This window comes from Sitophilus oryzae, unplaced genomic scaffold (assembly GCF_002938485.1).
Source record: "Sitophilus oryzae breed Bouriz unplaced genomic scaffold, Soryzae_2.0 scaffold_1387_pilon_pilon, whole genome shotgun sequence".
Taxonomy (NCBI): domain Eukaryota; kingdom Metazoa; phylum Arthropoda; class Insecta; order Coleoptera; family Curculionidae; genus Sitophilus; species Sitophilus oryzae.
The window spans coordinates 1-27,665 of NW_022146045.1; the positions used below are offsets into that span (position 1 = coordinate 1).

A 27,665-nucleotide genomic window follows, 5' to 3' on the forward strand; every position below is an offset into this window, starting at 1 on the left:
ACGTACACCCAGGCCTTTATTGTTCAAACGAGGGGGGTTATTGGAGAAAATGGAAGAAAAACAGAACGCCGAGAATTTGGGATATTAGGTTCTTATTCGCATTCGAGAAAAAATACCGGCGTAAAAAATAACATTCGTTGGGTCTTATGTCTCCCTTCGTCTCTTTATTGTCTATATAAATTGGTCGAAATAGGCGTCATCAATGTTTAATCTGATGGGGGAAGATTCTTTAATAAAAATATTCTATAATATTTTATATACATGGTGATACTAGTGGTGTAACGAATATTCGCTTTTGCGAACATACAGGGTGGTCCAAATTGTATTCGGGAAACTTCGGCAGCATATTCTTCTTCTGTTAAGAATAAGTATAATAATAGTTCGTATAAATTTATGTCTTAAAATACTTCGTTTCGGAAAAACAGGGGTGTAGAAATTTCATTTTTATTTCGACTTTTTCTAAATAAGTTTGAACTAATATAAATATTTGAATGAAAATTGGTGTCCGGGTATTTTTTTACATGAGAAATTTGATTTCAAAGGGCGCCCCCTACTTGTAGGGGGCGCCACTTATAAGTTTTTTAACTGGTTTGAAGAGTAATAACTTTTTGTCCGTACCTGTATAAAACTACTAAATAAAAAAATATACATTTTCATCGTTTTCTACGTAAAAAAGGTCTCTTTGGAAAAATCGCTACGACTAACCATTCTCAAGATATTTAAAATCTAAATGACCAATACATGTCTGTGACTAAATAGTTATTTGATATTTGACTGAAATAATAAATATGTAAACTTTTTATTTTTCTTTAATCAATCATATTTTTTTTTCTATGATACATTTTTATATGATAAAATAGTTTCTATTGAGCCGTTCATATTGTATACCGGGTGCGTCTCAAAAGTGGATCACCTCTATAATCTTTTTATTTTTTTAGATAAAAAAAATTAGATTTGGTATGTTAGTATATGACATAACTAACATACCAAATTTCGTTTTTTATCTAAAAAAATAAATAAAATTATAGAGGTGAGCCACTTTTGGGACGCACCCGGTATAACTATCTAGTCAATTTTTGCCAATGATGGCATGATTTGATTACTTCGATTCCAAATATCTCGAGAACCCACTTCTCGACAACATTCATGCTAATTTAATTCAAGTGACTTCATCAATTATTATTCACTTGGCTCGTTTAAACGCACCTTTATTTGATGATATACAGCTACTATTTTCTTTACTGCTAATGCAGTTATGCTATTGCTTATATCAATTAAACTTTGGTAATACGAAAGTATCCCTACTTATTATTTATACTGTTATGACGCTTTCTAATTACTTTTTAAGTTAGACATAGAAAATTAGTCAAAGTATACATACCAATATCAGGCAGGGGTTTTGCATCTCTTCTAAAATTATTCTGTATATCAGGCACATTATCAACACGGTTTAGATTAATAATTAGAGTTGGTTCTCCTGTATTTGTCTTTCTCATCTAGAATAGACATTAATTATTGTATTACTTAGAATGCAATTTCAATTTTACTAATTTTTTTGTGTCTGTAAATAATAAACTGAATATGAAACTGACTTTCAAATACATTATTGAACATTTAAAGGAAATTATAAATTTATTTATATGGGTGTTCTGTATTTTGCTAACAATATTAAACTAGATTAATATGAGTATAAATTATATTTGTATACCTGATGGTAATTTGAATTCATCGACATAGAACTGGAATTAGAAGATGCTGTTGATGATGATGATGGAGAAAAACTCTTGTCATGGGTTTTGTTTGCTGATAACGTATTGACATCCGGTGAATTTCTTGATTCTTCTCCTGGTGGACTTGATCTACTGTCTAAAACATCTTGTGAAGGTTCATAGGATACATCTGAAGGTTGCTCTTGGTTAGAATCATCTGAAAATCGAAATAATTAAACATCAAAATACTTTAAACCTCTAAAATACTTTAAAAAATAAAAATGTACCTTGGGTTTTATAATAAATTAAATATTTTATAAATGAATCAATTAAATAACCTACAATAAAACACACAGCGTCGTACTGACGCACACCTAAGACTGAATGTTTAATATTCAAAAATGCGAAGGAGTAAGTATTGTACAATGATTGGCATGCCATCATGCCCACATGTAAAGCTCATTAATATGAAAATGAGAGAACCTTTTAAAGAAATTAAAATCTATTTAGAAATAAGTGTTTAGCTAAAGAAAACTCGTTTTAACAAAATTGAATATTAATATTCTTAAGAAAATTCAAGGAATTTACATTCCTGGGTAAAGATTTGTTTTTTAACTCGGAATAGAATTATTTTAATTACAATTCTGATCCAGTTGTTTATCGAAATTATCACGTCTTCATTTACATTTAAATTGAGAAAACAGAAAGAAAATAATACACAAAAATAAATAGGTAATCTCAATAATAATAAAACATTAATAAAAACATTTTACAGTCATAAAGGATATTATTAAAAAAAAGTAAGCTGTAAAGGCAGTTTTTCTTTCCTGTCAAATAACGTTTTAGATTACAAAAATTGATGGCAACGAACCTGTTTTATCAAAAAGGTTTTTTAATATTCACCAGATTAAATTGAAATTGATTTTTGGAGCTTTTTGAATATCAAGTACTAAGCATACTTCATTAGTCAAAAACTTCGGCTTATATATTTGAATATATTTTCTCCGACAAATAGTTCTATCAGCCTTTATCATAAATTTGATAAATACTCTGCTGTATTAAGAAAGATGAATAGATAACAAAATGGAGTAACCCATCTTTTACCTTTAAAAGGCATTAAGGTCTTTGTCCTTCCAGCAGTAGTTTTATCTAGATTAAGCATCCAGATAAAAGCCCAAATTTTCCACAGAAAATTATCTGCTTAGTTTAGAAACGTCAGTATTTCAGTAATGAATAATTCTGGGCTTGACAAATTTAACCCTACTCTTTACAAAATTAGAAACGATTTTCCTTTATTTATTTTAAGGATGGTATTTGACGTTTTCATATAAAGAAATACATAATTTGATTGTTAAAACATATTTATATCAACCCATTCAATTATATTTAATATTAAAATTAGTTTGTTACATTAATAATTTCAGAAAATTATATTTTATAAAGCTTTAGTTTAAATAATAGATAAAGAGAGTTAATCGCTCCTAAGGCAGCTTGACTATCGGATAAGATGGGTATTTCTTGGTTCCGATAGTTCCTATATACAGGGTGGCGCACCTCATTCGCCTCGGTTGATTATACGAAAACGGAAAGATGTAGAAACAAAATAGTTTATGGATATATGTGGGAAGGCATGTGTATAATTTCAAATTATTTTCAAATCTACAGGGTGTGTCCGAGCTAAGATCAATACCAATGTTATATTTTTTCTTATGGAACACACGGTATTTTATTTAATTCTTGGATTCTTGGACATAAAATAAGGTAAAATTAAAACACTAAATCACCACAATACACCAAAACACTTTTACTTTTAAACTGGACGCGCGTTTCGCTAACCATGTTAGCATCATCAGCAGATGATTATAAACTAATATAACAACCTTATTTCCCTTATCAGCTTTTAGGTAGAAACAATCTTTGTTACGCAAACTTTTGACAATATTGTGCTCCTTGTTAGATTTTAATGATTTACTTGAAACGATATTTTTTGATAACTGATTTCTACAAGCCTCTCTTGCAAATACTTTAGAAGCCTCGGGCAAGTGCTGAATAGCAGTTTCAACACCAACGACGATTTCCTCCAAAGCGCTACCAGAGTTGGGCAATGCAAACTTTAAACCTTTGTTTAATAAACTGAGCTCTTGTTTATCAAAAGTCTGCGAAGAAAGATTCTCTACTATGTTTATGTCTCTTTGGAAAACATGTTTGTTTTTAGAGCTTTTTAATTTTTTAAACTTACTATTCAAAATGGACATTTTTTTAACAAATTTTGAATTGATAACCACAAACATATTTCTCTGAAAGAGACACCAACATTCATACTCTACATTAGTTAGCTTATAAGTAAGTTTTTTGTAAAGTCCATAGGCTTCAATTTCAAGCCTACTTCGTTTACTATACAGAAATTTGATTTCTAAATCAAGCCATTTTTGTTTTGCAATTTTCTCTACCTTATCACTAACGTTACTTTTCGGAATATCAACTTTAATAAAACTAGGATAAACTGAATTGGCTTTGCATGATTTAAGAAACCAAATATCTGCTCCTAATAACCTAATCCTAGTACTTACGATAAAGATTCAGTTCCGTTGACCGTGAAGCCATCGAATCTTAGTTCTGACACACCCTGTATATTTGAAAATAATTTTGAATTATGCACATTGCCTCTCTATATATACCCATAAAATAATTTGTTTCTACATCTTTCTTTTTTTTCCGTATAATCAACCGATGCGGATGGGGTGCGCCACCCTGTATAGCGTATATTTCTACCTGAAGGATGCTGGGAAGTGCTCAGACAAACCATATTAATGAACAAACTTTTAGTGTATAAAAGAAAGGTAAATAACATATACAATCCAAATGTAAACAGAGAAATGTTTTTGATTTGGAAACAAACCTTCTAAGGCAAGAATTATTCGTGTATCTTACCTTTTGGCGTATTGTCGTCCACATTACAAGTCAACTGCTTGATCCTCTCCACCAAAGAATTGTCAGTCTTGTACGGTTGCTTCTTGCTCCTGGGCTCGTAGCGGATAAGAGATCGGCGAAGCGTGTTCCTCTCGATGGCCCTTTTTGATCGTCTCGTCCGTTTCGCCGCTCTGAATTATTTGCGGCAGCTTGGAACGCTTCGCCTCTCCTCGAAGGCTCTCAAGGTTCCGCCGTTACCAGGTACTAAAAATATAAAGTAAAGTATTTAATAAGGTATATTTGCAGAAAAAGTTGGAATTACTAAAACATGAAATTAGTAAACTACGGACGATATAAGGGTCTATTTTTATATAATGTGATTAGCAAATGCAAGACCAAGAGTTCCTTGGTCTAGACACTACTAGACATCAGACTAACGTATCTATTCTAAGGCAGTTGAAAGTTAAGACAAGACTGTCAACCAAAGTAAACCAGTCATTACCTTAGATATTTCGGGCCCATTTCGAGAAGAACAGATGGACTGGAAAAAATCATAATCGAAGAGAAGATAATCATCAAATGACCAAGAAGATCTCCAACGCGCTGGGTGGACCAAACCAAAGAAATTACTGGTCACGGCCTGCAAGAGGCTTCTATAGACGCTTAAGATAGAGAGGGATGGAGAACAACGATCCTAGCAATTGAGACATGATGTCACCATACTCTTTCGAGAATTAACGGACGAGAAGAAGAAGAAGAAATCAGGAAAGACATTGTAATAGATTGGATTTCAATTAAAATGAGATTATTGTGAATCTAATGGTGCGTTTAGACTTGAGCACGCAGGCTGAGCGTACGCGCATGGCATTCGTTCGCGCTCTCATTTATGCGCGAACAGCAGAGTTGTGTTAATTGAATGGACGCACGCAGACAAAACAAATTGCCGGTGCAAACTGAGCGTTCGCGCACACATAAAATCCCCTTTGAGCACGGGCCAAAAAACCGACACCAGAGAGGCCCTACGTTCGCGGCTGCTCGCGCACAGACAGATTCAGAGTGAGCGTGCGCGCACAGCCGTTTACACTTGAGCATTCGCGAAGGATCAGTGCGTGCGTGCTCCGGTCTAAACGCACCATTAGAAAGATGATTTAAAAATAGTTGCATATTATTTACTTTATCAAAAAAAATATAAAATAATGAAACGTTTCACTGATAAGTAAAACAGAATTTACGACTCTCGAAAAGCTTCGCCTCTCGAAAGCTCTCAGGGATTCCACCGTTAGCAGATACTAAAAAAAAACATTATAGTATGGTTTAAGCGCAAGATGAGTTTAAAAGGATACTATAATATTATATGTTATAAAGGGTAGTTTAAAAACATTTTGGAAATATGTTTAAGGACGGAAGCAGAATTTACAATAGAAGCAAAAATCTCTATAATATTGTTCCCATCGTTAAAAGTATGTGAACAATATTATACAGATTTTTGTGTTTACGAAGAGTAAGTATAGTCAATGTGTTCTTTACGACAATAACATGTACTGAACAAAGAGAGAAATCAACTATTTCCAAGTGCATAATTCGGTTATGTAATAAACCCTTTATATTTTTCTCTCTCCATAACGTAACTACGAAATGGGTATATGTATTTCTATATGTAATTTAAACTCTGTAAAATATAGTAATAATATATCGAAAAGTCCTATATCAGATGTTCTATTTCAGATTTAACACTCTCAATATTTTATATACATTGTAAGATATTTCGGTAATAGTAAGGAACAATCTAAAAATATTTTTACTGGTGTAGGTACAAGCTTTTCAGAGATATTTAATGCGATATCTGCAGGCTTACTTATTGAAGATAGTAAAAAACTTTACCAAATGTGACGAGAGAGAGTGAAATAAAATAACCATAAAACGATAAGAAAGTTAAGAAAAAATTATAAAATACGAATAATTAACTTCACTTTTAGCTTGTATAAAGAGAGTTTAAGTATATTTTAAAAATGTTTTCTTCCAATTTAAAACATATAATTTGTCTATTTTTGCCTAAACCATTTTGGAATTATTTTGGTTTAATTAATACAACCGCTACCGCACAAAATGCACAGTTATAACTTGGAAACCATATAAAAATAATACTCTATCTAGCTTGCATCCTCTTTTCTACTTATGTTTCTTTAAATACTTCCTATAATTAAAATTGATATTTCCTTAGTAACTTTTACTTTATTGAAAATAAGTTTATGCTTTGCCTTTTATTTCTTGTATTATTATGCGTTTGTAAATTTAACTATTGAAATAAAAATTCAGTCTGGCTTGAAAACGGCTTTATCTTAATTAATTTTACAATTATTTATTGTATTGAGGTAGCTAAAATAATCATAGTAAAATAGAAAATTAGTGAATAACCACAATTTTAGATCAAGGATCCCCACCCTAGAGTGCTTTTTCCGCCCACCATGCATGAATACATGGATAGCATTATGCTCCTTCCTTAGTCTTCTTATTCAAAGACATATACAAATACACCGGTTTATATAGAGAGTATACGAAAAAAAGTTTATATATTTATTCTAAAAGTGCTAGGAAGTCTAATATGTGAACATTCTAAAAAAATAAAACAGTAAATATTTTGATATCTTCAGAAGGTCTAACTTGTATTATAATTTATTACTGAAGCCAATAAAACTTTTAGATGAGTTCAACTACAGTAGCAAGCATAGATTTACGCACCGGTTTTGCTAGTGGGGACATAACTTGGGCTATTTCGGCTATAACGAAATTTTGTGAAGATACACAATTATAATTTTAGAAGATATTCATGAAAAATGTAAGCACTAGTTAATTAAAAAAGGGTATACCACTAATAGTGCAAATTATATTTTATCCTCTCATAGCATATGTAGAGAGAGTCTTAAAAGCATTATCAAATCTAATTTGAAATTACTTAACCAAAAATAAACGATTCAAGAATCGAATAATCGAATAAAAAAACAATTTAGCTTTTACTGCAATCATTTCTTATTCAGCCCAAGGTTTCAATTAAGCTTTGCGTTTTCCCTCTCTAAAAAAACAGCGATAATCTCTGGATTTTCCTCCAGAGCGCTCCGCATAGGCCGGAATCGCTGCCTCGAGCAAATTCATTCGCGAAATCCTGGGAAAAGGCTCCTAGCAACTTTGTCGACGACGTTATAAATCTGAAAGCCGCCTAGATGGCATTTTCATTTATCGCAGTGTTTTCTTGAGAGCGTGCTTTTAGTGAATCTTTTTGAGAAACGGCCATAAACTTTTGATGCAAGTTCGTGTCGCTGTGTCCCTTTATTTCAGTGTTATTGAGGGCGGTTCTGTCTTATAATATCTTTTGCGGATTCGGATGGTTTTCTATTTATACATTCGGTCTTGAATATTCAAAATTTTGTTTAATTATAAGCTTATATCGTCTTAGTATTATCCTTGTTTATATAAATATACAGGGTGGTCCGAACTGTATTCCGGAAATTCCGGCAGCATATTCTGCAGATAAAAATAAGTAAAACAGTTCGTATAAATGTATGTCCTAAAATGCTTAGTTTCGGAGATACAGGGTGTAGAAGTTTCATTTTTATTTCGATTTTTTCCAAATAATCAGAAATTATTTTTTTGGTTTGGTTTGGTTTCTGGGAGTATTTCGGCATGATAAATTTGATTTTGATGTCCACATGATTCCTACTTGTAGAGGGCGCCAACTGCATATTTTTTAACTGGTTTGAAGAGTAATAATTTTTCGTCCGTACCTGTATAAAACTACTGAGAACAAAAATATACATTTATAACGTTTTATACGTAAAAAAGATCTCTTGGTAAAAATCGCTACAAGTAATGGTTCTCGAGATATTTGGAATCGAAATTATCAATGCGATAATTGACATTAATAATTAAACATGTTGACTAAATAGTTATTAGACTGAAATCATAAATTTGAAATGTTCTAGTGTCAAAAGTTTAACAGAAACTGTTTTATCATCTGTTTTATCAATAATGACATGTATTGACTATTTCCATTCTAAATATCTTAAGAACAGTTGCTCGTAACGATTTTTACCAAGAGATATGTTTTGCGTAAAAAGTCACGGAAATGTATATTTTTTCAGTCGGCAGTTTTATACAGGTACGGACGAAAAATTATTACTTTTCAAAACAGTTAAAACACATGTAGGTGGCGCCCCCTACTATTAGGAGTCATATTATCATCAAAATCAAATTTCTCATGTCAAAAAACTCCCAGACACCAGTTTTCATCCAAATGTTGACGTTAATAAAAGTGAAACTTCTACAACCAGTATCTCCGAAAGCCGCCTCCGCGTCCAGCCGCCGCCTACAGAGACCGCGTCCAGAGACCGCGCCCAGCGACCGCGCCCAGCGACCGCGTCCAACGCCCGCGACCAGAGACCGCGTCCAGCGACCGCGGCCAGCGACCGCGTCCAGCGACTATCGCGCTATATAAACGCATCAAGGGCATAAAAACACATTATATAAAAACATCACTAAATAAAATTATGTTGTTCCATTTGTGTGTTTTACAGGGTTTCTAGTTTATGAGCAGTGATACAAAGATACGACTTTCACAGTTGCTACTTGTTTATAAAACTAAGATGATAAAAAAAATCTTAAATCTTTTCTAAAATGTTAAATAAGTTTCTAAAAACTTAAATATTTTTATTTTTAAATGAAAATTTAAATATTTTAAAAGATTTAAATATTTTGTAAAATGACTTAAGTCATTAAAAGAATTAAATCGCGTCTTGCGTCTGGCGTCTCGTGTCCAGCGACCGCATCCTGCGTCTAGCGATCTTAGTCTCGCGTCTTCCAGAGACCGCGTACATCGGCCGCGTCCAGCGACCGCGTCTCGAGACCGCGTCCAGAGACCGCGTCCAGCGACCGCGTCCAGCGACAGTCCGGGTCCCCAGCGATTTTTATTTTTAAATGAAGATTTAAATATTTTAAAAGATTAAAATCTTTTGTAAAATGACTTAAGTCATTAAAAGAATTAAATCGCGTCTTGCGTCTGGCGTCTCGTGTCCAGCGACCGCATCCTGCGTCTAGCGATCTTAGTCTCGCGTCTTCCAGAGACCGCGTCCAGCGGCCGCGTCTAGCGACCGCGTCTAGCGACCGCGTCTAGCGACCGCGTCTAGCGACCGCGTCTAGCGACCGCGTCTAGCGACCGCGTCTAGCGACCGCGTCTAGCGACCGCGTCTAGCGACCGCGTCTAACGACCGCGCCCAGCGACCGCGTCCAGCGACCGCGTCCAGCGACCGCGTCCAGCGACCGCGTCCAGCGACCGCGTCCAGCGACCGCGTCCAGCGACCGCGTCCAGCGACCGCGTCCAGCGACCGCGTCCAGCGACCGCGTCCAGCGACCGCGTCCAGCGACCGCGTCCAGCGACCGCCTCCAGCGACCGCCTCCAGCGACCGCGTCCAGCGACGCGCCCAGCGACCGCGTCCAGCGACCGCGTCCAGCGACCGCGCCCAGCGACCGCGTCCAGCGACCGCGGCCAGCGACCATCAAGGGCATAAAAAAAACGCATCAAGGGCATAAAAACATCACTAAATAAAATTAAATTTCGTGGTACTTTGTAGAGGTTGTCCCATTTTTGTGTGGTTTACAGGGTTCATAAAAAGAATTAAATCGCGTCTTGCGTCTGGCGTCTCGTGTCTAGCGACCGCATCCTGCGTCTAGCGATCTTAGTCTCGCGTTTTCCAGAGACCGCGTACAGCGGCCGCGTCTAGAGACTGCGTCCAGCGACCGCATTCAGCGACCGCGTCCAGCGACCGCTCCCAGCGACCGCTCCCAGCGACCGCTCCCAGCGACCGCTCCCAGCGACCGCTCCCAGCGACCGCTCCCAGCGACCGCTCCCAGCGACCGCTCCCAGCGACCGCTCCCAGCGACCGCGTCCAGCGACCATCAAGGGCATAAAATAAACGCATCAAGGGCATAATAACACATTATATAAAAACATCACTAAATAAAATTAAATTTCGTGATACTTTGTAGAGGTTGTCCCATTTTTGTGTGGTTTACAGGGTTTCTAGTTTGCTCATAAACTGTTGCTCATAAAGCGGTACAAAGATACGGTTTTCACAGTTGCTACTTGTTTATGAAACTAAAGATGGTAAACACATATTTGACGCCACTGTTAAAAATTTCAGTTAAGTTTCTAAAAACTTAAATATTTTTATTTTTAAATAAAGATTTAAATATTTTAAAAGATCTTTTGTAAAATGACTTAAGTCGTTAAAAAAAGATTTAAATCTTTTTTAATTTTAAATGTGTTTTTTAGACATTGTGAATGATCGTAAACTAAAAAGTATAAAATGTAATTGAAACCACTAATTTATTCCACTGATTGGGAGGTTCTGAATGAAGCTTAACGCTGTACAAAAATAACTATTTTCATATTTCTCCTTTACTCTATGAATTCATAATTCATGATAAATATATACATTATTTTTCTTTCTTTTAATTATTCTTTGGCTATATCTAACGAGACAACATGCACTTCATATCTTCCCTATTTTGACTGGTTTCCGGCTATTCAATATTTCAGTTTTAATGACGAGTCTTTTTATTATTCTGTGTTTGTGGTTTCCTTTCCTATTTATATAGTCAATATTGATTATAAACTTGAAAACATTTTCGAATTTTCGAAACTTCGCCAACGAAAATAGACCCTTTTCTTCGCATTGATTCTCGGAACCGAACAAGTCGTTTCAAAGTCTTAGTTAATTAAGATTCTCCCGATTCTATGTTCCCTGTCATTTCTTTGTGTAACCATTCTTTATGCGGCGTATTGTTTCGGTACAAAGCTTTATATTCTGTGTACATAAAAGCTTATGCATTATTAATCAATTTTGTACCTATTAAAATTTGCTTTGTTGAATCTGCTCAGGATTCATAAAGTGTAACGCTTATATAGCCAATGTTGCTGAAAATTATAAAAATACCTTCTTTAATATTACTCGATTAGTACTCGATTATTGAAATTAATCGGTTTTTCCCATCACTATTTACAAGCCAACTAGAAGCCGTTTTTTTCGATCATACGGTATAAAACATTATATCTTTTTTGTGTAAAAAGCTAAGGATTATCGGATGATATAGGCTCTATTGAAGCACATACGGAGTGTTTCTCAAAATTGACTTACCTCTATAACTCTAATTATTTTTTCAGATAAAAAACGAGACTTGGTATGTTAGTACATGACATGATTGACGTATTCGATTGTTTTGGTCACTTCCTATTTCACCGGAAATTACTCCAACTTTTGATTTTTAAACGGGATCCTCGAGTTTTTTATATTTTTTTATGTCAACTTTGACATAAAAAAATAACAACTTTTGACATTTTCTTTTAAAAAATCATACTTTTCAAATTTCAATCTAGAGTGTCATGGCTGTGTTAAAACACTAATTTTTAATCAATGAGTCTTGGAAAAATTGATTTCGTCTAATACTTTTTCGTCTCTTTGTCCTGGTTGGTTAAAAGATGCCCAAATCGTATTGGCTCATTAGCATATTTCAAAAGCATTTTTTTTTACAAATAATTTAGTACCACACACTTGGTATTTCGAGTCGAATTATCGTTATGAACCGCATGTTATAATTTCAAATAAACCATATGCGAAAATGTCAAAAGTTGACATATCATATGTCATTCTATTCAGAGTGTCATTTTCTATAGAATAAAGTAAAAAAATACCAAGGGTGTCATTAAAAAGTCAAAAGTTGTAGCTATTTCTGGTGAAACAGAAAGTGACCAAATACAATTGAATACGTCCAAATATTCCTGATTTATGTCATATACAACCTAACCTAACCTAACGAAATCTAGTTTTTTATACGAAAAAATAAAATAATTATAGGGGTGAGCCTAAGTGAGAAACACCCGGTATAGATGTATAAACATACATTTGACTAACATTGATATTTTATTGATATGTATCCATGTATTATAAAAATTTCAAGGTTCTGTGTCAAAAATATTGCTTCTCAAGTTCCTTCCTCAATCAAGTGACAAGAACATTCGATAAACACTCACACCATCTTTAATAATACAGTGAAAAAAACAACCCTTATCCGAAATATCTGTATAGTGGCAAAAAACTCTCACCGATATATAACTTTTTTTTCGACAAAGAACAAAAAGGTTTTCGTAAATAAAATGTACTACTCAAGCATAAAGACCGTTCTGAATTGGAATTGCTTCCGAACCTATCAAAATTGAATAAAAACTCTGGACAATTTTTACCGGCTCAAATCCAACCTATTTAACCAGCGAACCGGAATGATACAAAATATACAAGATGAAGAATTTTTTTGTTGATTTATGTTTGAACTCATATCGGCATTTCTGGCTATCATTAACGATTAATAAAATGCCAATGGATGAAAAATAAAAAGTATACGTTCAATATTCAATAATGTCAATGCATAAAACAGAATGATAAATATAGAGCGATTTCAATAAAGCCTGTAAAGAGCTCTCTTTTGATAAAACACAGTATATTGGAATATTTTCGAATTGTATTTTTGCGATAATTTTGATATGGTATAAAATAAATTTAATATTAAAATGCTAATTAAACATGTTGATTTAATCATGTTATTTATCGATGCTGTTGCTAATTTTGTGTTTTTGATTTGTGTTGTTTAATTTAGAATAAAGGTAAATTTCATATCATGTGGATAGTTGCATGCACAACGTTTAAAATGTTATGTTAAGATAAGAGCAAAATGGAAAATTATAATATTTAAATATATAATATTTATAATAAGCACTTTTTGTAACATATATTATGTTTTAATCTCTTTTTCGGTTGGTGTAGGCTTTCAGCTCTGTATTTAACACAGTTCTGATGTTGATCGCGTTCAGATAATATTAAAATCGTGGTTTTGTCATCATATTTAAGTATTTTAGTTTTTAATAGTGCAGTTATTGAAACTATAAAACACTCAGGTACGATGTTTGTCTGATGTAACGCTGTTTTGAGTAGTAAAAATTAAGTGAAAACTAACCCGAACTGAACGTCACTTTGTGTTGTGAGAATTTCAAATGTTAATAAAATTTTCGAAAAACTGTAAAGTACAAAGTACGAAACACGTAAAGGAGGGCGTAATTACGTGGTTGTTGGGTTCAATAACATTCAAAAACTCAACTTTCCCGGATATTCAACTCTCCACTAAACAATATTTTATAGCTTCACAACTTCTCACACCGATTTGATGAAAAGAAAAAATTGATTCAAGCAGCTCAAAATGCTCATTACATAATCAAAAAATTAAATAGGCATACCTTGCTGGCAAGCAAAACCTTGGGTCGGCGTTTACATGTATCGGAGTGAATCACTATGGCAATCTAGTAATACGGAGAAAGCAAAAATACGAAGGATTTATTACATAACGACTTAATCTGACGCTAGGTTCCATGCGCTTGGGAAAATACTTGCCTTCTGTCTCTATTCAGTACATCTTATTTTAATAAGCGTGTTTACCGTACTCTTTGTACACACGAAAATCGGCACCCAAGACCAGAAATGCCGACCCTAGTATACTATGAGAGGATAAATTATAATTTGCAGTATTAATGGTATACTTGTTTTAACCAACTAAATTAACTACTGTTTGTCAAGGCTAAAACACAAATTTGAATATTAAAGAAGGATATATTGCCGGTTTACTGAAAAAACTCAAAAATTAAATATTTATCAAGGTATCCCCTAATAGTCCTCAGTACATAAAAGTATAAAATATATACATATTGCCAGTAATCCGCTATTATAATTAATTATACTACCTTTGCTATCGAGAAATTATTTAAAGAAAGTATAGCAATTTATAACAGCATAATTTTCGAATTCATGGGACACATTTCTTAAATTTAAAAATCTGATTTAATTTTTTTGTTGATAGCAGAGGTGGGATTCTGTAAGTTCGTAACATGAAATTTCTTGCTAGTGGCAGTTATTCTTATAATATTTTTAGGATGTATAATTTTCCTCAATTTACGAAATTAGCCGACTAATATTTTCATCCCAACTAATCAAAAAATTTCGAGAAATTTATTGATTGGTTATTCGAAAACTATCATGACCCGAACGCGGTGTTCGGCTAGACTCGACAAGACAGATGTTAAAAGGTCTTGTTATAGTGATGGTAAAATATAAAACTATGATATTTTTGGAACCTGTAGTATGATTGTTGTATAATGGACTAAATATTTTCGATAAAAAAGCCGAGTAAGTGTGAGTCACTAGCAAGAAAGTTCCTTGGAATCCCACCGCAGTTTGATAAGCCATCTGATAATATACTAACAAATCAAAAATACGCGATGTACTACCGAGCGTTTGTTAGATGTAAATTTAATCTGTGATAGGTCAATAATATTACCTGCTGTGAATTTTCTTCTTCTCCCGCTTCTGTCATCCCCAAAGTCTTCGCACAAGGAAACAACTGCCTGACGGCCGAATTGGGCTTCAGACTATTGTTGGAGATAAGCACGTGGTTGCCGAGCTTAAACGTCAACATCATCTCCGTCGCATCCGGGGACGTGGTGTTCCCAATGTACGTTTCTTGCTTGGCGTTAACCTGGGTGTCGGGTACGTCATCCTTGTGGGTTTCTTCTTCGGTCGAACTTGCCGGGGCACCATCGCAACTGTCCCTTTTCTCTTTTTCTTCTGTTTCGAAGAAGCGGACTGATCTTCTATTGGCGGTCTCGTCGTCTGAAGTAATTGTTTCTGGAACCTAAGCAAGAGAAATTAAAATTAATTGAAACATCCTGTTTAATAAAAATGTTGGTTAAAAAATGGTTATTCGAAATTTTCAAATTTTTGCGCGAAAAAACTCATAGTCTTGTTTCTGGAGTCGAAATATACTACTCCTAAAAATATTTGCACTTATTTAAGACTCACCGTGTATAAAACACGTCGCCGTTGTATAAAAATATATTTCAATCAACCTGTAAATTTTAAAAAATTGCCCTATATTGTCAGCGTATTTTACAAAATATTTTACTAAAAATATGAAATAAGAAACCTGATATTAGATCTTAGGAGGAGTAATGGTAAATATAAGTTAAATATTTTAACATATGTTTTAGAATTTCTTGAAAAAGACTCTAAAAAAGTCTAATATAAACAAAAAACTACTGAGAAACATGTTTTTATTTATAAAATTATAAAATGTCCGGATAGAAATGAATACATTTGCCAGGTTATCGGCATACATAAAATTCTTTTTTGTATTTTTTTTTAGTTTACAAAATTTTGAATATTAAACACAAATTTGAATATTACAGAAATATGCATTGTCAGATAAACACTAAGAAAACTTAAAAATTAATATTTAGTCAAAAATGTTATCAGGGAGATGATGATTAAAATATATATTTTTAATATTTTAGTATATAAAAGTATAAAATGTATAGGTACATATTGCCAGTAACCAACTGTTATAAAGAAATACACTAACGAGAAATTATGTAGAAACTATGGTAGTTATAATTTCCTAAAGCATGATACACATTTCTTTTATTAGAAAACCAAATATTTAAAAATTAAAATGATTACTAATTAACAAGAAAAGAGAAATCTTACAGTTACTGGCGCCATGTCGTTTCCCCCGTGAGCTAATATCCATGCTTTGCTGACTCTGTTGCTTCCATAACTTTCCTCCTTTTAAAATACCGCTAATCGGAGAACCGCCAGGCTGATAATTTTGGCTGGACTGGTGAGAGTATCTGTCATTCTCGGCATCCCGAAGAATCTGCTGTTGAGTTACCGTCGACATAGTGATCGTCTCTAAAATATAGTTTTGATCGTTAGGGCTATCTGCAAAGAAACAAAAATAAAAATTAGTACGCAATAACATAAATCTTGATTTATACAGAGTTATCCATTAATGCAAGGAAGTCCAATAATATCAAAAAATAAAACAAAAAATATATTATTTATGTTAACTGCCAGTTCTACTAGTTTATTATTTAATAATATATGGTATTAATGCGTGTAATTGAAGAACAATACAGAAATATTCCGAAACCTATTCTGTTCTACATTCATTCAGTAATACATCCCTCAGTTATTGCCATAATAACTGCATTAAAACCAAACATAATAATGCTTGCAATAACGGCAGTTAAACATGCATATTTCATGGAGTTTATAAACCGCACCCATTATTTTCGGATGACTTCTGATAACGTATACATACACACATTCGATAACAGAGTTATGTTCTGCATTAATGCAAAATTAAATATTACATATGCTTCATTATTGTTACCATTAATTATACCTCGCAATATTTAAAATGTACTCGGAAACTCCATTTAGTTTACAATTTTTTATGTAAAAGTATGAAAACAGTATAGCATTAGATTGTTTATGCATATTAAAGTTATATTCTTCATGCTTTAGCATACTTTTATGAAAAAAAAACTCAATTTTGTGTTTTAAAAATGTCTAAGATATAATGTGGAACTGAGTCATTATAATATATAGTTTTTCTCTATTCTCTTTGTTTTTTTTTGTTTCTGAGGCCAGGGGAGATCATTATCATCATCATTAAGCTTATACCGTCCACTGCTGAAGAAAAGACTCCCTCTCCGCCATTTCTTTCTATTTTGTGCCACTTGAATCCAGTTTCCAACACCACACAGTTTAGCGTTAGACGAGTGTGCAATTCATTTAAACGCAAAGGAAATAGGCTGTATGATGTATGTTAAGTTGCGTAGAGTCACGAGACAATACAACACGTAGGAATAATGTGTTCCTGGCTTAAGACATTCCAAAAAATTTGTCAAAGTTTACCATCAAGAATGCTTAAAGATTTTGTAAGAACAATCTTTGGATTATCACGGGGTTTTTAACAGGACACTGTCACCTCAATGAACACCTCAGTAGACTGAAGCTAAGACACAATGGCAAATTCGGATTCTATGGGGTATATCGGGAAACACCAACACACCTCAACACTGAAAGCACCGAGACGACAACCATTCGTGCCATAAAGTCTGGTACGACTGATCGGAGATCGAGCTCTTCTTCTTGAAAGCCTTGAGATTGTATGATACGTTATAGCTCAAGAAAAGGGGACAATAGATTTATAAGGTGGCGATAATAAGTTCCCCCCTTCCATACAACTTACAATCTACTGTCTAAAATTATAAATACCTTTTGTTGACTACCTAAACAACTTTGTTTTCTATCAGAAGCTTGATAAGTGTACAAAGTTTCAATTTAAACATATACGTGCAGAAGAAGCTAATAGTATCATGTAAATTTGTGTGTAAATGCAAACTTCTTCAAACTTATGTTAATCACCCTGTATAATCGACTCTTATAAAGTTTTAATATAGTAATCCATAAATCATACTTCCATTAGAATCGTCTACTAATACATTAATGATTGTATCCAAAGCCACTTAACGCTGCATAACCATTTCCATTACTTGCATTAGCGGGATCATTTGAATGGCTTTGGTGGTTAAAGTACCTGAATTCGCTGGATGGCGTATTTCGAAATACCTGCTTCTGTGATTAATTACTATAAAATCTACCTACTAACAATCAATAAGTTATAAGCTTTTAAAGTCTTTTCAATTTTCAAGAATTATATTTAAATGTTCTGCATAAAAAAACTTTCGTTACACAGACCGTTATTTCGTTTGTCATGAAGTAAATTTGATATTTGGATATCATAATTTCCGCGGACTTGGCCACCGATAGGCTTAGTCCGCCAAAGGTTTTGCCTGCCAAATACTTAGTTTTGCCCACAAACGCAAAGCTTTCATGCTAATAGCTAATCATTGTCCGAACGACAGTAGCTTTCAATTATTTTAATAAATTGCTTGTCATTCAAAAACAGGTTTAAATATTTGTTTTGTGTAGCTTAAAGCCGACTTTAATTTGGCTTAATTAGCCAACACCCGACGCCACGCCACGCTATCCCAAGTGTTGCGACGTGGGAATGGGTGTCACATTTTGTAATACGTGTTAACACGCCTGAAATTTTTATTAGAGTTAAAAAGTTATCAGTAAAATTACGAAAATACTAGAAGAAACCAAACCCATACCGATATTAGATTATAATCATAATACCAGTCCACCAATATATTCAGAATCGAATATCGATATTTAATAAGATGAATCTTTTGTTGACGATATTTTTTGGATCTATCTTGTTATAACCGATGTTTGAATCGATTCAAAATATCAATTTTTCATTTTGGGACATCCCTACATCAACTACAAAAGATGATAGCCGGGGGACTAGAGAGGCAAGCGGGGAAGAACACGCTGTAACATACGTCGCCGTCGTGAGATCTGGGACAGACGAATCGCCCATCACACGTGTGCTACCGTGTTATAGCGTCGGATGGCGTGTCGTGTTGACTAGTGTGTACGCAATACAAGTAATTAAACGGAAAAATATACGCACAAATCTTCATGAGGCGGGGTAGCATGGCGTCGCGTTGTCGTGGCGTGTTGGCCAATGGGGTCCCGGCATAGATCGAATTGCATTTTAATGACATGTTAGAATAGAATTTCAATCAACAGAGAATTACTCAAATAATATGGTAAATAAACCTTATACTAATTAATCAGTTTCTTCCTTTTATTTCTCTAGTCAAAAACTTGCTTTGTCTTTGTTTTAATTTCCTTAAAGTGGCTTAAGGAATTGCATAACTTAACGGAGATATCGATTAAAGAGATGCCTAGATTAACTTTGGGTGGAGGCTTTTAAGGTTATTGGTTTGTTCAATTAAGTTTAAGACCGAGAAATGCAAATTAGGTAGAAGGATAGTATATAGCAGATTGGTAGGTGTTATAGCGAAAATAAAATTAGCATTTTTTATATAAAGCAACCTCCTCTTAAAAAGAACGTATTAAAGTCCAAATGTATTCGATCGTGAAAACAACGTTTTAGGGATTATTTCTTGTTTAGCCAAACTAAAAAATAAATTTGTTCATTGTGGTGTTTTCTTTTTTAACAAGTTTTTATTAACGCATGCTTGCGTTCTTCTTACTTACTGCTAAACTACTTGGTACTGCTTGTACAGTAATATTAATCATTCCAAAACGCAAACTCTTTAAAACCTATCAATTATTTTAACAAATTGTCTGTCATTAATAAAATGTAATTAAACGCCCATTCAGTTCACTATATCGATACCATTTTTGAACGAAAATATATTTTTTTGCTATCCGTTATAAATTAAGCTTTCGGGAAAGAAAAAATTCTGTAAAAAATCGTTTAAATACACCACAAACCATTATTCACCATAGTTGTTTTAGGTGAACATTTTTCTCTATTTAGTTACACTTTTTTAGATGAGTACAAAATTATAACTGGCTAGGACAAAATTTATTGTAAAACAAACAAAAGCCTTATATCTTTTCATGTATCAAAAATATGATTAATTTAAGTTAAATATTTTCAAAATTTAATTAATAATGTTGTTTAAATAAAAATATTAATTTAAACTAAAAACAATATGTACCTTTCTGACGGGTTCATTTTTTTAAAAAAATGTTCTAGCCATTGAAAAAAAATCTACAAAATAAAAAAGTAATTTTTAACACCACTGCGTTGATCAATAGAAATCAATTTGTTAGTGGTATTTTACTAATAAAACAAATTTCCCTAACTATTAAAAAAAAACGTTTCAAAAGGTATAATAATAACGTTTAAAATAGACGTATCTGTTAAAAAACTAAAATGTTCTTGAATAAGCAGCAGTATTTAGATATTTGAAATAGTTTCCTTTGTTTTTTTTTTGTTTTTTGCCTCTGACGATCTGGAGGAGATATACTTCCTAAAACTGACAGGAGACTAACGGATTTTGCAAGTTGTCTGCTTTACTGTTTTATTGTCTATTTTACTGTTTTACTATTTGTTTTACTGTTTTTATGCTCTTAGCTTTTATACCTCTACAGGGTCCGACAATAGTGCGCCGCCGGGCAAGAAGCTCCTAGAATAAAAAACTTTGGAAATTTTTTCAATAGATGGAAAATTAAAATATATACTTTTCTGTATTTAGAGTATTATTTTTATTATTTTATTATGGCATTTTCCACAATATTTTTATCAAAGCCACCAAGGATTTTTCTCTCGTATTTTACCGTTGAAAGAATCATATGAAATAACACTGCGTGTATCTGCAAAATCATTAAAAATTTAATTAAGGAATTTTGAACACTCCGTATTATTTAAGATTACGACATTTATGCAAAGTAAGTACAAACTATCAAAAGTAAATACCCAATATTCATTATTAATATTCATTTCAGGACAGTTTTTGTATTTTTAATAATTTTTGAAGAAAGTCTAAAAAATATATTTTTATTTATTTATTAATACCTCTGAAACTATCGAAATATATTTACTCATATCTTAGGAGGGTGTTCTATTTAAAAAAAAATCATCCCGATCAATTACACTTTTTGAGCCACTCTATAAAAGCTAAAATATTTTCCTGAAATACATCCTCGTACATTAATTCCCAGCTTTTTATTCTACGCACTAGAGCCAGACTCTGTATAAATAGAGAGACAAACAGTAGAACAGATACCAAAAACCGCAAATAAGACAGTAAAAACAGTAAACCAGACAGCAAAATCAGTAAACGTCTGCTGCTTGTCCAAAGAGTCCTAATACCTACAGTTAGGCAAATTTCAGCTCAGTTTTGAAGAAATTAATTAGACTGTTAGGTAATTTTAAATCTTTTTATTATATTTTTATATTATTTTTAAATATTAGTTTCGAATACCCATATTGTTTGGTACAATAAAGATTCTTTGTCATGGCGTACAAACCAACAAAAAGTGTACCTTTAAAAGGAAATCGCTGGAAGAGGTTCTTTTTTAATTATACCAGGTTTTAACTCGTTACTTTTTGTGCTCTTTCAACTGGCTGTCGTGGAAAATTCAATGAAAGCCCGCCTAAAATTAACCGTGGCGCTTTAAGATCGTTAGTTGGCCAAATTGAGTTTAAAGTGAAGAGTTGAAATTGAGTTAGGATCGAGATAACTTGTTCCTAACTACGTCTTGTGGATTGGAAGTTTATTTATTTGATTGCTGTAATTCTGTGTATACGTATACATTATGCATACAGTGGCGCCTGATTATGTCTTTAAAAAGGAAAAACTTTTTATTACTGACATTTTGAGAAAATGCATTCTTCATAAAAAAAATTTGCTTGTTCTAGAATGGTTAATCCCGTTTACATTTTTAAAGCGGGGTGGAAATTTGGAAAATTATAAACGGGATTCAATAATAAAAGCTAAATAAATCTTAAAAAGTTCCTCTTGGAAAGACAATCCGGAAACATACTGTATATAAGCGAAGATAAAAATGCTAGTGAGTTTAAAAATAAAATTTAAAATAATACAGTGTCCAGTAAAATTACACATTCTATGGAAAAAGAAAATCGATACATCGAGTGACAAAAAAAAAATTGTGTAATACCACAATTCTGCCGTCATAATGAAAAACGCAATAGCCTTAGAAATCGTAGTTCGGGAAAAAAACGACCTCAAAGCATTAGAGCATGTTTTTTAAATAAATATTTTTTAACTTTCTCCTGATATGAGTACAAAATTATAACTGTCTTGTGACAAAATTTATTGCAAAACAAACAAAAGCCTTATATCTTTTCATGTATCAAAATATGATTAATTTAAGTTAAATATTTCTCAAGTTAGTACCTTTAGTTATTTAGTTTAAATAAAATATTAATTTAAACTAAAAACGTATGTAACTTTTCTGACGGGTTCATTTTTTAAAAATGTTCTAGCCATTGAAAGAAAAATCGGGTACAATTGTAAAAAAGTAATTTTTAACACTACTGCGTTGGATAATAGAAATCAATTTGTTAGTGGTATTTGACTAATAAAACAAATAGGGTGCCTTAACTGAAACAAATAAAACGCTTCAAAAGCGGTATAATAATAATCGTTTAAAATAGATTTTATCTGTTAAAAAACTAAAATGTGCTTGAATATGCAGCAGTATTTAGATATTTTAAATAGTTTCCTTTTGTTTTTTGTGTTTTTTGCCTCTGACGATGGGAGGAGATATACCTCCTAAAAACTGACAGGAGACTAACGGATTTTGTTGTCTGCTTTTACTGTTTTTATTGTCTATTTTTACTGTTTTTACTATTTGTTTTACTGTTTTTTATGCTCTTAGCTTTTTTATACCTCTACAGGGTCTCGACAATAGTGCGCCGGGCAACTGAAGAATTTTAGAATAAAAAACTTTGGAAATTTTTTTCAGATAGATGGAAAAATTAAAATATATACTTTTTTTTGTATTTAGAGTATTATTTTTATTATTTTATTATAGTATTTTTTCACAATATTTTTTATCAAAGCCACCAAGGATTTTTCTCTCTGTATTTTACCGTTGAAAGAATCATATGAAATAACATGCGTGTATCTGCAAAATCATTAAAATTTAATTAAGGAATTTTGAACACTCCGTATTATTTAAGATTACGACATGATTATGCAAAGTAAGTACAAACTATCAACAGTAAGTTATCGACATTCATTATTAATATTCATTATAGACAGTTTTTTATTTTTAATAATTTTTGAAGAAAGACTAAAATGTGATTCCGTTTAGATTATTGGATTTATTATTTACCTCTGAAACTATCCAAAATATATTTACTTCATATCTTAGGAGGGTGTTCTATTGAAAAATCATTATGATCCCCTGGGCACTCTTTGAGCCTCTCTCGTAGTTCGCTTTTAATATTTTCTTCTGATGAAATTGTCAGGCTTGTACATAATTTAGGTTTGCACTTAATTTCTTAGTACAAACCTTTAGGGTTTGCTTTTATTCTACGCCTGCATGCCAGACCCTGTATAAATAGAGCAGTTATCCAGTAAAAACAGATACCAAAAACAGCAAATAAGACAGTAAAGACAGTAAACAAAAAACAGTAAAGCAGACAGCAAAATCAGTAAACGTCTGCTGCTTGTCCAAAGTGTTCTAATACCTACAGTTGTGGGGCAAATTTCGCTCAGTTTTGAAGAAATTAATTAGACTGTTAGATAGTTTTAAATCTTTTTTTTATTTATTATATTTTTATATTATTTTAAATATTAGTTTGGAATACCCATATTGTTTGGTACAATAAAAAAAGAAGAGGTTCTTTTTAATTATGTCTTCTTTTTTCTCGTTACTTTTTGTTGCTCTTTCAACTGGCATGTCTTTTTGTTTTGCATCTGATCTGGGCAAGAGGGAAATTAAGACTAATTAAATACGATGATTCAATGAAAGCCCGCTGTTAAAATTAATCCAGTGGCGCTTTAAGATCGTTAGCAGTAAAATGCTTGTTTAAAGTGAAGAGTTATGAACATTGAGTTAGGATCGAGTAACTTGTTCCTAACAGTGACGTCTTGCGGATTGGCAGACAATTTATTTGATTGCTGTTAATTCTGTGTATACAGTATACATTATGCATACAGTGGCGCCTGGATTATGTTTTTTAAAAGTACTTAGAAACTTTTTTATTATTGACATTTTGAGAAAACTGCATTTTCTTTTTAAAAAATTTTTTGGCATTGTTCTTAAAATTTATAATCCTAGGATTATATTTTTAAACCTGATTCGAAATTTGGAAAATTATAAACGGATTCAATAATAAAAGCTAAATGGGCCTTAAAAAAAGTTCCTCTTGCAAAGACAATCTGAAACATATCGTATATTAAGCGAAGATAAAATGCTAGTGAGTTTAAAAAATAAAATTTAAAAATAATACAGTGTCCAGTAAAATTACACATTCACTATTCATTCGTTATCAAAAAATCGACATTATCGACTTACTGCGCTTTTTCATCGCGACGCGACGACAGAGAATTAGTCTATGCTTGTTTAAAAAACACAAATTAAGTGTCCTATTATAGTTATGCGACTAGGTTTTCTTTCGGCGTGTTATATTTCTTTGAAAAAAATGTTTCACATTTTGTGTTGTTTCACATTTTTTACCTACTTGTCCAATTTTGACACACATTCTACGATAATTTTTATTTTTGTCAATTTGTTGTATATTTTAATCACTCCTGTATATTAAACGAAGCACGAATAGTTTAAATCACAATTAATTTGACAGGTTTACACATATATTTTTTGCAAATATTATGAACATAACTACTTATTTTGCTTCAAAGTCTGATATTCTTTGTCAAGGGGCTTTGTAGCGCGAGTGTATTTATTTTACTACTGGTAAACAAATCTATAAAATAAAAAAGTTATTTGTTGTAAACATCACTGTGTTGAATATTTTTAAAATTATCAAAATATATTTACTCATATATGAAGTGATCTGAAAGGAAGGTAAAATGCAATGTACAGGGTGTTCCATTTAAAAAAAAAATATCCAGATCCACTCACACTTTTTTGAGCCACCCTGTAGAAGTTAAAATATTTTCCTGAAACTATAAAAAACGTAGAATGCTTCTATTCATAGTTTACATTAACAGAATGGATAATTAAAAAAGTTCATAAAGAAGTTAATTTAAGTGCTCCATAAAATGCAAATTATCTCAACAATTTATTTTCCATCTTTCCTATTTACCGAATATACAAGCAGAGCGCTTTATTTTATTCTTGTATAATAAATCTCAGAAACATTAAACCTAGAGCTCTGGTTTGGTGAATAAAATTTAAATTAATTTCTTCAAGAAGGTCCATTTCTTAACGAAAGTTATAAAGTTTATGATAATTCAATTCTATCCAATTACAGAGACCAGTTTTAGGTTTTACAGAATTAGATACAAGAAGCAGATTAAAAATCATTATAAACGATATTCTTTCAAAATTCTATTTATTAAAACTACTATTTTTACTTGAAAAGTAACGTATTATACAAGTAAGAAACGGTTATCGCAGATTCTTGAGTTATGAAATCTAATATAAAAAACATTTAAACTAAAATCACAAAATATTTTCTCATTTGAGAAACAAAAAATGTTAGCATTTGTTTGTAGTATGATATTTAAATATATTCGTACATACAAACAATATTGCTCATTTCAATATAGTAAATTTGTATCATGGATTGTTAAGTTATGAAATTTAACATGAAAAAATTATATTTCGTTGGCTTAGTAGTAATTATACAGGGTGAGTCCTAAATAAGTGCAAATATTTTTAGGGGTAGTATTAGCTAAATTCCGACCCCAGAAATATGATTATGAGATTTTTTGGCGAATTTTTTTTAAAGTTATACATATTTTGTAGGAATTTTTTTTAGATTTTTGTTAAAGAACATAATTTCATGGTAACATAGACAGTAGATTAAATTTATAAGAAAGAAAACCCAGAAAAGATCCAATGATTCTCAAAATTTAAGCAATCAATTTTTAAAAATTTCCAATGTAAAAAAAATCTCAGTTATTTTGGACTTATTTGAAAAACGGTAAAGTAAAATTATGTTTCTTTTATTGATATTTACCAGCACTGAAAATATTCGCATTTATTTAAGACTCTCCCAGTATAGTTGCCTGAACCTGGTATTATTAAATGCAACTGTAATTCTAAGCTAACGATTTGTAGATGTACTTTGTTTAAAAATTATATTCACACATTAACACATTTGAGAAACTTACTAAATAAATTTCTAAATGGGTTTAGACTTATTAGCTCTACATTTCTAACGTAAGACCGTAAAAATAAATTACTAACAATTTTTATTAGCGTAACCTTCATTATCGTTAGTATTACTGCACAGGAAATACAAAGGGCTCAATCTAACTTTTGCTTTACGGAAAGCTAATAAAGAAAAGCTGTGCCACATTTAAGTGAATTAGGACTGTTTGCAAATAAAATTGGCCTTGGTACTCAATTAGTGTCACAAACTTTGATGCTCAATTTAAAAGCTCTCTAATGTGTCATAAATTTGATTATAGGCTTCCAAACTCTGTTCCGCGCTCAATAAATATAGGCGTACTCGCAAAATTAAAGGCAAAGTAAAATAATATTATTATTGATTTTACTTTAAAGGAAAAATGTTAAATATAAAGATTAGTTGTTTAAACGAAGAATAGTTTTATGTATACCGGCTGCGTAACTGCTATAACTTTTTTAACTTTTCAGATCAAAAAACGATATTGGGTATGTTAGTATATGACATAAATTAGGATTGATTGACGCATTCAAATGTTTTGGTCACTTCCTGTTTCGCCGGAAATGAATAAAGCTTTTGATTTTTAAATAATACCCTCGGTATATCTCTACTTTATTCGATAGAAAATGACACTCCGAGTAGAATGATATATCATATGTAAACTTTTGACATTTTCGCTTTAGAAAATATCGTATTTTAAATTTTAACGTAGAGTGCCATGGCTGTGTTAAAAACACTATTTTTTAATCAAGGAGTCTTGGAAAAATAGATTTGATCATCTAATGCTTTTCGTGTGTTGTCCTGGCCGTTAAAACATACTCAAACCGTATTTTTAATCATATCTCAATTTTTTCAAACAGAACAAGGGTGGCTCATTAGCATATTTAGAAAAGGCATTTTTTTACGAATAATTTGGTACCACACATTTGGTATTTCGAGTCAAATTGTCGTTATTAACCGCATCTTAAAATTTCAAATAAACCATATGCGAAAATGTCAAAGTTATCATATGATATGTCATTCAATTCAGAGTGTCATTCTTTATCCAATAAAGTAGAAATATGCCGAGGGCGCCATTTAAAAATCAAAAGTTTTAGTCATTTTCGATAAAAAAGAAAGTGACTAAAAACAATACGTCAATTAATCCTAATTTATGTCATATACTAACATACCAAATCTCGATTTTTTCTGGAAAAATAAAAATTTATAGAGGTGAGTCACCTTTGAGGCGCATCCGGTATAAAAAATAATATATGTCCATACCACAAGATTGGTAAATAAACTTTCAATTCATTCCACTCACTGTTAGGCGGTAGAACATTCAGGGCCAACTAGTAATAAACATGTAATAAATATATAAAATTAAAA

At 32.2% G+C, this 27,665-nt stretch overlaps 2 protein-coding genes across 3 annotated transcripts in view; both read right to left on the reverse strand.

Annotated features, from left to right (window-relative positions):
• Positions 1-1,381: 1,381 nt before the first annotated feature.
• Positions 1,382-15,185, reverse strand: LOC115875437 (the record flags this gene model as incomplete). The annotated part of the gene is made up of 4 exons (XM_030890893.1): positions 14,998-15,185; positions 4,641-4,810; positions 1,709-1,926; positions 1,382-1,496 (listed from the first exon to the last, which is right to left on the reverse strand). Coding segments are annotated over exons 1-4 (691 nt in total), but the record flags the coding sequence as incomplete, so codon positions are not given.
• Positions 15,186-15,332: 147 nt separating this feature from the next.
• LOC115875438 overlaps positions 15,333-27,665 on the reverse strand; it is a 158,160-nt gene continuing 145,827 nt past the window's right edge. For both annotated transcript variants that reach the window (XM_030890895.1, XM_030890894.1), the window contains 2 exons: positions 16,253-16,486; positions 15,333-15,401 (listed from right to left, as the gene is read on the reverse strand). In XM_030890895.1, coding sequence (XP_030746755.1) covers positions 15,361-15,401; positions 16,253-16,486 — 275 coding nt within the window. In that variant the 3' untranslated portion in view covers positions 15,333-15,360. The remainder of the gene's footprint in view (positions 15,402-16,252; positions 16,487-27,665) is intronic.